A 13,309-nucleotide genomic window follows, 5' to 3' on the forward strand; every position below is an offset into this window, starting at 1 on the left:
TTGTACCTTTTGTGAAAGTGTTTCTTTGATATTTAGACTTCACGCTTCATACATTATATAGTTTATGCCTACATTTTGTCATTTACAACTACAATATGAAAAACGTTTCTGTTTTAAAAATGTGTTTACACATTTGATGATCTATTATTTCCACTCTAAAACTCCACTTCACTCCCAGATAATCAATTTAAGGCATGAGCTGGGAGAAGTTTGTGCACGTCCTGAGTCGCTGGGGGATGGAATAGCCGGCTACTTGCAGCTTTTCTTTTATCAGCACATTTAGATTAACAAAAGACCCTGGCGGAGAGGTGAGAATGGTTTTAAGAAGCGATTTAAGGTGGGACGGATCTACGAGTTTTTTCGTAGGCTCTGGTAATTCTAGTGTTAACACAATGTATTCAGTTCTAAACCACACCAATACAATTCTGAAGTACTGTATATTCACTGAAGAAAATAAGATAAATTAACGTTCACTCCAAAAAAAGCTGAAAAACAAAAGGGTTGCAAAAGGGCTGTCCAACACTCAATCAAATGACTGTGTTTAAAACCTCGCACAATAATTTTATTGATTAACTTTAACAATATAAATTATTCAAATTACTCTGAAACTACTAACACATAAGCTTTACTCCTTTTCAGCAGATCTCAATTCCTGTGAATCTTTCCTATTATTGAATATTGCAACCTACTGTCAACAGCACCCTTAGCTTTTTTGCAGTAGTCAGGGTTTTTTGAGAGGAACCTGCAAACTCAGATCATCTATGAAATGCATGACACTGGCCTTTATCCCACTGCACACTTCTCATCATCCTGTCTAGCAAGAGCCTGGCAACAATGCAGCAGAAAGGTACAAAATAACAACACCCATTAAAAAAAAATGAATACTAGAATCCCTGCTGCCTACAAAAAACTTATAATCCAAGGCCACTTTATATTCCTTCACACCTTATAATCAGCTCCTTTGTTTTCCAAATGTGTTAAGCAGCACAGGCAGCAAGCAGCCTGCTATCCCATCCCCCCACCGACACACATTAAGTTGTACAGTAGATTCTCAAGCTCAAGTCTTTTTAACTGGGTGTGAGGTGCCTGACATCGTAAAAGATAAATAATACATAGTCATTTGGAATACATACATTTCATGTGTTGTTCTGTGTCTACAACGATCTATGTAAATGTAGGATGACAGGAAATGCAGTGCAGGATTTGTTGAATTTTTTCATGTTTTAGTAATAATTGACAAAATGTAGACATGAAGTATACAATGTTTGAAGACTGAAGTCCAAATATCAACTTATCACTTTCAGAAAAGTAAATGTAGAACAAAACAAGTGTGCTTTTATTCAAGAATATAACAGAAGAAAAAGAAATTGGGTTATAGTACGATGCTGACATGACTGCTTGGGTGGTGCAGAGGTAAGAACAGCTGACTCATAATCAAGACGTTGTGGGTTCGATTCCGGGTTCTTCCTAGATTTAACGTTTTGAGTTGTGAGCAGTCTACTTATGACTTTATGTGTAGTGAGTAAATAAATTTTAGTAAATAGGTAAATTACACTTCATGTGGCTTTTATATAAGTAACATAAAAGTGTTTTTTGTATATGAAGACCAACACAAACATAATTACAAACAGGACTATGCACAATACTTTGGTAAGCTCTGTAGGCACTACTGTTTCGTTGAAGGACATGCATGTGTCAGATTCACTGGCAGGATGATGCCCGACCTGTTGCTGCATCCAAACAGTGCCATCTTTCGCTTTTACGCCTGGTGCAGCTGCATTGTTGTTAAGTGTGACTAGGCGTTTTTTGCAGGGAGGGCTTCTGTTCTCTGTGATGTAGAACCCTAATCTTCATCTTAGCTCACCTCTGTTATAGCAAGTCTTTATTTGAAAACTAGCAGTGTCAGATCGGGGGGAGCGTGAATGTGACTGAGAGAATAAAACTGAATAAAAAAAATTTTTACAAGTACCATAAATTTACACCGACTGTTACAGATTTCAATCAAATGTATGTTTTTATTATACAATAGTAATAAAAATAGCAGCTCACTACTTAAAATGGTAAATGTTGGAGGACCGCTGCACCAACCAAGCCGACTACTTTGTACCCTAAGGCAACTTCTTTTTCTATGGTCATATTTTTGAATAAATGTGCACTTGTTTTGTTATACTTGTACCATTTGTGAAAGTCTTTATTTTATATTTGGACTTTAGGCTTCACACAATATACGGTACACTTCATGTCTACATTTTGTCAAAGATTATTAAAACATGAAAAACGTTACTGTTTCAGTTATGTGTTCAACAATTCCTGCCTCGCATTTCCTGTCATCCTACATTTACATAGATCATTGTAGACATAGAACACACATGAAATGTATGTATTCGAAATGACGATACATTATGTACCCTATACAACTCCACGCACCTCAGACCCAGATAAACAGACTTGAGTTCTGAGAATGTTCAGTGAGACCTGAGCTGATTTGGTGAGGGGATGGGATAGCAGGCTACTTGAGCTAATCGACACACTTACAACACAAAAGAGATGCAAAGGAATTTAAGGTGGGCCCGGATTACAAGTTTTTTTGTAGGCTTCTGGGATTCTAGTGTTAAAAACTGCACCATGGAAAAATGTAATCAAAATCATATACAGTGGAACCTTGAGATACGAGTTTAATTCGTTCCAGCACTGAGCTTGTATAGTGAATTTCTCGTATCTAGAACAAACTTCCCCATTGAAAATAATGGAAATCCAGTTAATCTGTTCCGCACCCCCAAAAATATCAACATAAAAATCAATTTTCCTAACAAATAACACTGATCTATACTAATAAAAGGCAAAGCCCTCACTCACTCACTCACTCACTCACTCATCACTAATTCTCCAACTTCCCGTGTGGGTGGAAGGCTGAAATTTGGCAGGTTCATTCCTTACAGCTTCCTTACAAAAGTTGGGCAGGTTTTATATCGAAATTCTACGCATAATGGTCATAACTGGAAGCTGTTTTTCTCCATTTACTGTAATGGAGATGAGCTTGAACGCCGTGGGGGCGGAGTTTCGTGTGACATCATCACGCCTCCCACGTAATCACGCAGTACGTAGAAAATCAGGAAGACCTCCAAAAAGCGCTGAAGAAAACATGCATTATATAATTGAGAAGGCAGCGAAACAATAAGAAGCGAGCGAGTGACATATACAACCATATTGATGAGTTCTGCTACTTCGGAAACAAAGCACGATGTAAACCTACACTTTAAATTAAGTTCATTTAGTTCATTTAGTGCCTGCCCATATAAGGCCGTCCGTCAGCGGCAATCCAATAGCAAACTCCCACTAAATATTCACGGGTTAAGGACTGTGCTTATGCAGAGGAAGATGAGATGGTCAGGGTGGTGTTTGGCACAAACTCAGCGAAACTGCGAGAGAAAGTTTTAAGTGTCAGGACTAAGGTAACATTAAATACAGCCATGGACATAACACGAGATGGCACCAGCACAACTGGGGAACTTCGCTGCATGTACACCGAGCGGCTCACGTGAACTGACGCAGTGCACAGATAAAAGGCAACAGTTCCAAAGAGCTGAACAAAACCAATTACACAATTGAAAAGGCAGCAAAAAATATGAAGCGTCTGATACATACAGGCATATTCATAAATGCTGCTACTGTGGAAACAAAGCACACGGTGGAAAAAGTCAATGTCCCGCTAAAGGAAGACAGTGTAAAAAACCGTGCATGCAGTGTGTCAGGTCTCGGATAAAGAAGAAGACGAGCTGTTTATTGATGCAGTAAGAAACGAATCGATGAATGAAACCTGTCATCTTTACAACGATTGACAAACACGGAATGTAACTTGAACACAACACATCCTACAAATACAAACCTGATTGAAAGAAATAATGATAATCAAATCTTTGATGACAGCAACACTCAGTAACACTCACAAAACAAATACTGTATATTGACAGTCATGTTACGTTATTTTTAAAATGTTCTCTTTTCTTTTTCATAACTTCTACTTCTCCACTGCGATACGCGGGTATATATTTAAATGTATATATAAATCCCGATCTACAGTACATACTCTCGCATAAACAAGTCACACGCTGTGGCGCAATTGTAGAGTCTTCGCCTCTAATGCGGACATTCGAGGTTCGATTCCCGAGAGGAGGATGAACTGAGTATGTACGCGTGCTATCCGATTCGTTTTACCTTTGCATCTTCTTGGTTTGGGACGTATGAAAAAATATTCGGTTAACGCAGAATCATGTTACGTTATTTTTAAAATGTTTCCCTTTATTAGCACAAGCACAGCTGAGAAGCTTCGATGCATGTCCTCCATAACGCGTTAAAAATAAGCATTTAATCACACTTTCAATTCCAAGCAAAAGGGAACTTTTGTCAATGCATGATTTCCTGGTACATCCATTACACTGATGCACACATCACAGCTACAAAAATGTTAGAGTCGGAATAAAGCGTTCCTACGACTGATCATTTCGACTTCCCGAGCGAAGCCTTGATAAAAGCATGGTTTTGTGCACACTGAAAAGCAAGCAAAATTAGATGCATTACAGAAAGCGGACTTTGTGGCTCTTACTGGGGATCATTGGACTTCCGTGACCGTTAGTAATTCTAAATACATCTAATTACAAAATGTTCAATGATCACACTGTTTTAGCCTAATGTACAAAATAATTTTGGCTAAGGTTACTCAGAGTTTAAAGATTAAGTTGGTCAAATTACCTTTTATGTTTCTGACTTATTTTTTTAAGAAGAAAAACTGTACTTTATGTTAAAATTTTGGTTATTATTATTTAAAGACAATACTATTCTGAAAATCTACTTAAAGTACTTAAACTACCACTTTATTTTTAAGTCTGCCCAATTTTAACCAGGGATGATATTTTTGTTTCTGTTTTGAATTCAAATGCAGTTTAAAAGCTTTTTTCAGAAATTAAAACAGCTTCAGTTTACAATATTCATGTCCATGTCTATTATTTGATTCTGTCGCCCACTAAAACCGTTTTAAATTAAAAAAAAACATTTGCGATGTGGGGCAAATTTACGTGTGCGATTACATACGATTAATCAAGATTAATTCTTACACAGCCTCTAATTAATTGGATAAATTTTTTTAATCGAGTCCCACCCCTAATATATATATATATGTGGATATATATATATGTAGATTTGTATATATATGTGTATATACAGTATATATGTAGATATGTATATGTGTATATACAGTATGTATATATGTGTGTGTCATGGGCGCCGGCAGGGGGGTGCAAGTAGGTGCACGTGCACCCCCCTAGCTTTTGAAAAAAAAGGAAATGGAGAAAAAAAATAAATCTTTCAATAATAAGAAAAACGCGAAAAAATAGTTTTTATTTTAAATTTTTAAATTACAATTAGACGTTTACATTTTACAACTATACATAAACAATCATTCACTTTGTTTCTAAAAGAGCATCTCAAGCCTTCTTTTTTGTTGTCCAAACTTGTCTACAACTTTGTCGATAAATTTTGGACAATTATTTATTCTTTTTTTGTGTACACTAAGCATACATAATCCACTTAATCTATCGTCACTCATTGTAGATCGGTTCCAAGTTTTGACGCGCCGTAATGTGCTAAAAGATCTTTCAATACTGCAGGTTGTTGCAGGAAGTGTCATGCCAATCTTGAGTGCCTCGGAAACAGCCGGATAAAACTTCGTAGCCTCTTCAATTAAACTCATGCAATCGGTAATTTCGTTTGCAATGTTTTTATTTTTCCACATCTCATACCATGTGGTAGCATCAGATATAAAGTTTGGAAGAATATCACCATACAGACTGTTAATGTCTTCCAGAACTATTAAAAACGATGATTTATCCAATTTACTCATTTCTTTTGGGTGAAGTTGTAAAAGTGAAAATGCTTTCTCTTGTGTAAAAGAATACCGAATTTGTAGAGAAGATATTATAGAATCCAAATAAGGGATGAAAATGGACCTCCTAAAATATTCTTCTGCGTTTTCAGAAAGTAAATTCGATCTGTGAACTTGCCTTTTATTTAACCGTGGCTGTTTTAATTCAATGTCTAATTCTTCACAAATCGATTGTGCTTTTTTGAAAATCAATGAAAACTCTTCAGAAACATTGTCTCGATGGGATTGCAGCACATCTATTAATTGAATTATATGAGCAGTTACATCTTTAATGTTCATATTTACTTGCTGCAACTGATTGCACACAGGTTCGAGTTTAGCGAATAAGTAGCAATTACTAAAAGCGTCAAAATGTAAGTTGGAGTTGTAATAGCAGTGAACAGCAAATGAGCCTTAACCTTTGTGTTTTTGTTCGACTGTCCTCTGTAAGCTTTTCTAGCGCTTGGACAATTACCAAAAAGTTCTCAGAAAATATTCTGATACTTTTATACTTTGCCGACCAACGTGTTTCACAAAACAGAGGAATATTAGGAATCAAAGATGGTCGTAAAGTGCTCTCTCTAAAAAAGTTGATTACTTCTTTAGTTGTGCCACTGGCATTTTGAACTTCTTTGACATTGTTCAAGTCATTAATGACGAGATTCAATATATGACTGGCACAATGAAAATACAAAGCCTTAGGGTGCTTGTCTCTGATAAGCTTCTGAACACCACCTTCTTTACCTGCCATCGTAGAACAACCGTCATAACCTTGACCGACAAGTCGCGACAAATCTAAATTACAATCATTCAGAAACTGAAGGATTGCTTCTGAGATTGATACTGCATCCAATTTGGTCAACAGAGTATAACCCAGAAATTCTTCGCACACTGTCAACTGCCCGTGCCTTCATCGCAACGCAAAAATCGCACACCAATGGATAGTTGTTTTGTTCCACTAATATCTGCAGTCTCATCAGCCAACACAGAAAAAACGGATGCTTTTTTAACCTCGCAGATTACCTGTTCTTTGAGAATATCTGCACAGGTTTGGATCAGCTCATTTTGAATCTGATGGGATATGTATAACGCATTTTTTGGTCCAGATTCCAAATGATTTTTTAAAACTTGATCACCTGATTGAATTCGGAAATGCAACATATCTGTAAAGACAGAACCTTGATCACTTTTTCCCCGAAGAGGAAGCTCATGCTGAGCAATAAATAAAACTGTTGAAGTAATTGACCGAAGCTTGTCTCTATTTTCTTCAATTTTTCTGTGGTATGTTGAATCCAGAATTTCACGAATACTGAGTTGTTGTTTTTTCATTATTTTCTGAAACTGGATGGAAGAAGCTATTGCATTGATGTGCCATTGGGAATTGGCGTGAGATTGTGCAACTTCATGAAATTTGTGAAATTTAAGACACGGGAAAGGATAAATTGTTGCAGACCACGTTGAACTGGAGGTCGAAATAAGACGCAAACTCGACAAAAGGTCCTCTTGCACTGGCTGAATATGCTAACCACGGATATGTCTTGAGCCATTCCAATCTGAAGAGACGTTTAGCTTCAGGGTTTGCATCTTTCTTGAAATCATACGTTTGACTAGGAGTCCAACATTCCTGCAGCAGCTTCAGACGAAGTTCGTCATCAATATGACAGTTGGTGTTTGTGTACAACCCGATATCGACGCGATTGGGATTGACATCCAACGAAGTTTCATCAGTGGTACTTTCTGATCCAATGCTAGTTTGATCGTGGCTTGTGCTGGTACTCGGGATAGGATCTGCAGTTGTACGTAAACCATCATCTAAATCATCGATCTTGCGCTTCTTGGTTGAAATTAAAAACGCCTTATGTCACTCATAATAATATAGAACGCGTACTTTTTCTCTTAAAATAAATTTTCTTAAACTTTCTGAAAAATAGAAGTTTGTTCACAGTAACGTCATATAATATTTTAGTTCCCTTATGAACATACCTTTATATTTATACCATGAGAAAAAGCATACGGTTTAGAATATACTTTCGTTCGTTTGTTTATTTTGACACTCTTGTTTAACACTCACATTAACCACTTAAGGCATGCCGTCGTGTGTGAGACGACCGCGGCTTATACTGTCCGATTTTCACGTGGGTGTATGACACGGTGGTTGCTCTTATAATATAAGAGCATACATATTATGTAACCAATCAACTGCATTTGCTTAAGACAACTGGGCGTGTCTTAAGCAAAAGGTAGTATCTAATTATAATTTGAAGCTTCGATAGTGGTATATTTTTGTCATTTGCATTCATTATTTTGTAATTATTACGTAAATAATAATATTTTGCATTCAGAGCGTGCTATTATTTGTGTATTGTTATTATATGTATAGGTGTATAGCTACAAAATGTATTTTCAAAATAATTATGCAAATGCGAAAAAAAAGTAAACTTTTTTTAAAATTTATAATTCCCCAACCCCTTCTTTCTACGCCACTAATACTTTAAAACCCGAAAAATAATTATATCTATTTTACCAACATACAAGTATATAGTGTACAGCTAGATCTCTTTTACGGTGTATAGTTCGATTTATGGGAGAACAGTGCGCTTTAGAGAAAATATTTATCATAAAAGTTGTAGAACTTATCAATGTCTACAATTTTTATTTGAAATATTTTCTCTAAAGTGTACTGTTCTCCCAGAAATCGAACTATTAACCGCGAAAAGAGGTCTAGCTGTATGTAAGTGCTTACAAAATTACATTAAAAACTTAAGGAAAAAGCACTACCTATGTCACTGAATACATCAATAACATTTTTAACTATATTCCAGTGATCATATGATAACAAAAAAGTCGATGATTTTTGTCAGAAAATTAAAAATTAGGTCATGCCTTAAGTGGTTAATCTATCTATGCAAAACTGACTGCTCTGTACTGTTCAGAGATAGCGACTGTATTGGCAGGTATTTAATGGGCACATACATATACAAAAAGTTTTTGTTTGGGGAGCGTAGAAAGAAAAAAATCTCTTTATGCACCCCCCTGAATTAAATCCTGGCAGCGGTAATGGTGTGTGTGTGTATATATACAGTATGTATATATATGTATGTGTGTATATGTGTATATATATATATATATATTTATATATATATATGTTTGTATATGTGTCAGTGTGTGTGTGTATATATATATATATATATGCAGTATATATATGCCAGCAACACTCATGACAATGACAAAACAATTACATTGTCAATCATGTTACGTTATTATTAAAATGTTTCCTTTTCTTTTTACTTCTCCACTGCCAATCACAGGTATTTTACTATATATATATATATATATATATATATATATATATATATATATATATATATATATATATATATATATATATATATAGATATATATAAATATATACATAAATAAATATATATATATATATATATATAAATAGATAGATATGACAACAACACTCAATATCAATGACAAAACAATTACATTAACAATCATCTTACGTTATTTTTAAAATGTTTGCTTTTCTTTTTCATAACTTCTTTAACACACTACTTCTCCGCTGCGAAGCGCGGGTATTTTGCTAGTAAATAATATTTACAAGTGGAACCTCGGTTTGCAAGTAACTTGGTTTACGAGTGTTTTGCAAGACGAGCTAAATTTTTTTAATTAATTTTGACTTGATAAAACGAGCAATGTCTTGCAATACAAGTAGTATGGATACACTTTGTCTGCTGAGCTTCATGTGAGCATAACTGAGCTGATGGTTCTTCTCTCTCTATCTCTCTGGCAATCGTCTCCTATTCTCCGTCTGCATGCCCGCGATATTTTTGGATACGTTTATACAGCGAACTGCTACGCGTAGATCCTCACGCTACGGGAGAACAAGGAACACTGAGTGAGGTGACGGGCTGGCGTTAGCTTGGGTGAATCCCCGAGTCGAGGCGGATCGGGAAACGCGTCACACATAACCACAGCCTAGTTCGTGACTCATTACGTGAGCCAAAATTTTTCGCTCATACTTTCCTCTTATCTTGAGTTTCTCGTATACAGAGGTGATCATATCTAGAGGTTCCACTGTATTATTAAAATAGCATCAAATCTAAAAATAAATACCAGCACTGAATTGCTTGACCTCCCAAAACTCCAAAATGATACTGTAATGATTCTGTAAGAAAAGGAATTGGCTGGGAAAAATTAAAACAAGTCAAATCATGCCACAACCATGTATAGAACATTGCTACCACAGTCAATTCAGCAATACAGTCACGTGCCAACTTGAGGGCTCCTTAGTACTAGTCATTGCCATTATGACTTTGTGGGTCTGGTGTGGGTCACTGATATACAAACGTTAAAAGCTGGCATTGAGTTAAACAAACCAATCATCACATCTTGGTGTCTTTATGCTGGGTCCATGTTAACCTCTAAATGGCGGCAACTAGAGATTCGCAGGTTTCCATCATTGGTGTCAAACACAAAGCTAGTGTTTCCCAACCATCAAACTACACAAGAATCTGGGGGAAACTGCTGCAACTAACACTAAAACCAAATAGTGTTTTTAAGAGGGATATATTCCAGGAGAATACCATTGACAGAAGTTATTTGTGGCTGTCTTTAGCTAGAAAGGGTATCCAGTATCAAACAGCAGAAACAAGACACTACACAGCAGGATTTCTGTAGAATTTTATAAAGTTTGGCATACTTTAATTGTCCGAAAAGGAAGCCTTGGACATCATCACTCTCATCTTCATTTTCTGGAATGGTGGCATTTGGGATTTGTGATCCTTCAATTAAAATAAATAAATAAATATTATGTCAAAGAAAAAAAAAACATGATACTCAAACTGTCAACAAAAAATCATAGGTAGGGATAGCAACATTGTGTATATTTTGGTAACATTTATTACATGTTCAGCAGAAAATTAACACTATTGTACCTGTTACTTCTGAGTCATCCACTGCTTTGTACTCAGTATCTTTAATAGCAAGTTCCACGCCGTATCCTGACAGGTTTATTTTTTCCAGTCTGGGATTCTATGGCAAGAAATATACAAAAAGAACTGACATAAAGACATCTTTATTAATAGCATATGTAGTGGATAAAAACAACATTTAATTTCTTAGCTGCTATACTTTTCTGCTTGTTAGTCACTGTTCTGTACAGAATGCCACATGAGTATTTTTTATTACAGATTTTTGCTATATACCCTTAAAAAAGGAACTGGGCACTGTCCAACATTTTCATAGTTAATAGCACCTAACATTAAACCATTTTAATGAATTGAGCCATAAATGGAGGTAGAGGATTACTAAGGCAGAGCCAGAACCTATAATGTCCAACAAATGTAATGAAAATGTAGTATGTCAAGGTGCTTTAATGCCAAGACATACATACTGTACGTGTATTGATTTTTCTTTAATATACTTACATATATATTTAGTATACATTTAGCTTAATATTTAAACATATTCGCTTCAACACTATATGAATTGTGAAACCAAGGCCGTGTTTAAAGTAAACATCTAGAAAGAAATCAGAAAATAAGAACAGAACTGGTCTTTGTTTAAGCCAAGAACTTGAATGACTATTCTGGTTACATACAGAAAGAGAGGTAAGAAGAGTCATATATGGAATTAAACAGTTTATTGGACAAATGTCTGTTTTGTTGTTTACACAATTACTAAGAAGCAGTTTGGGCTAACACATTTGTACTATTTTGTTAGACATCATGAAGATATCCACGCTTTAATCTTTCCTCTGAACCAAGGCACTTGAACACAGCAGGGCAGCAAAGACTTCCACCACATTTTTGTTCTATGAGAGACTCTTGTTGGTATTTTATGAAGAATGCTATTCAAAAAAAATTAATTAAAAATGATAATAAAGATATATTGCCTTCACAACTCTTTGTTTCAACAAGTTAAATCAACATTAAAATGCCAAGCTAAATGCTATTTTATTCTAATGTTTAAATGTAATCTGCCACCTACTTTCATGTGGATAGTTTTTGGGTGTGCATTGAACACCAGAATAATAGAATATACTGTACTTTTCAGGAATCAATGTTATCAGGCACGAGGAACTAGTGAGACTGAGAAAATCACATCATCACAACAGCAGCCATGTTATCAAGTTGAGATTATACAGATTTTTAAATGAAAAAGATAAATGAGCACTGGTACCAGATCAGTACTGCAAGAAAAAAAGTGGATTTGGTATATTCCTACTATCAAGCCAGGGAAGAGGTCACAAAAAAGCACAAAGATGCAAGATGGTTAGAAGTCAAAAAACATGGGAGAGATCAAACAGGGAGTGTTAGCTAAATTGATAAAAAAAAAGATTCAGTACTGAACTCAATCTAGGAAATTAGACAAACAACAGAAGAATATAACAATTAAAGTCAAAAAGACAAGAGATCATAAATGAAGACTGAAAGTAGCAGTTAACTCAGTGGTCAGTGGTTTCCTAAATGCTCAAGCTAACAAGTGAACTACGCACAAACTAGAACAGAGGCTTAGATGTTACAACTTGGTCAGAAATGGAATAGTGGGGAAAGGGGCATTGCAGAGACGGAGCATATAAGAAATAAGTAAGCCAGCATCATCACAGTCCTGCTTAACTGAAGTAATTATAACATTACACTACCAGGACATCTTTATTAATATAAGAAGTCAAATTTCCGACATAATGGAAAAGCTAATTTCTATTTACAATGTGTGAAAAATCCAAAAGACACACATTTTGGGTCAGTGGGCAAAGTTATCTGACCATTGTTGCAGACGCTTTATGTCCATAGCTTCAAAACACACTTGAAAATAAAACTGCACAGAGCCAGCTTTTCTTCACCCCAGTAAATCCCTTCTTGTAATATTAAAGTTGTCTCATGAAATGCTTTTGATTAGTTATTTATAATTACAATATCTTTTGAAAAAATACAAAGCAAATGTGTTAGTGAGTTATTAAGACATAAATTAAGTTAAAAAAGAAATTCATTATAAATGCAGTTTAAAAAGCAAAACTAATAAAGACAACAGATAAATAATAAGTGTGTTATGGTTTTTCATTAGCATGAACACAGCCTTGGGGGATTACACACTGTGCTAAACTGTCCTGACAGCTTCAATGTGAATTTTAAGCAGAACTGACATCTGCAAAGCAAAGCAGTTTTCATAATTTGTTAAAATCTTTGCCCACTGTTACTTGAGTATGCTATTACAGATAATTAGATGTAAAATTCCCAGTCAATTCTGTCTATAATAATATACAGTGTAAGAGCTGGCACTGTTAACAAAATTCCTAAAAAATATACTTAATAAACACACTGTTGCACAAATGAATGCACTTTAACCACACAGCATGGATTTTGGATATTCTACTAATTGTTT

General features: G+C 35.3%; 1 protein-coding gene across 2 annotated transcripts in view; it reads right to left on the reverse strand.

The window, feature by feature from the left end:
* Positions 1-13,309, reverse strand: part of uggt2 (UDP-glucose glycoprotein glucosyltransferase 2) — a 652,370-nt gene that overhangs the window by 424,655 nt on the left and 214,406 nt on the right. For both annotated transcript variants that reach the window (XM_039745402.1, XM_039745404.1), the window contains exons 7-8: positions 10,861-10,957; positions 10,626-10,707 (exon numbers count right to left, since the gene is read on the reverse strand). In XM_039745402.1, coding sequence (XP_039601336.1) covers positions 10,626-10,707; positions 10,861-10,957 — 179 coding nt within the window. The remainder of the gene's footprint in view (positions 1-10,625; positions 10,708-10,860; positions 10,958-13,309) is intronic.

Source organism: Polypterus senegalus, chromosome 2, assembly GCF_016835505.1.
Source record: "Polypterus senegalus isolate Bchr_013 chromosome 2, ASM1683550v1, whole genome shotgun sequence".
NCBI classification, from domain to species: domain Eukaryota; kingdom Metazoa; phylum Chordata; class Cladistia; order Polypteriformes; family Polypteridae; genus Polypterus; species Polypterus senegalus.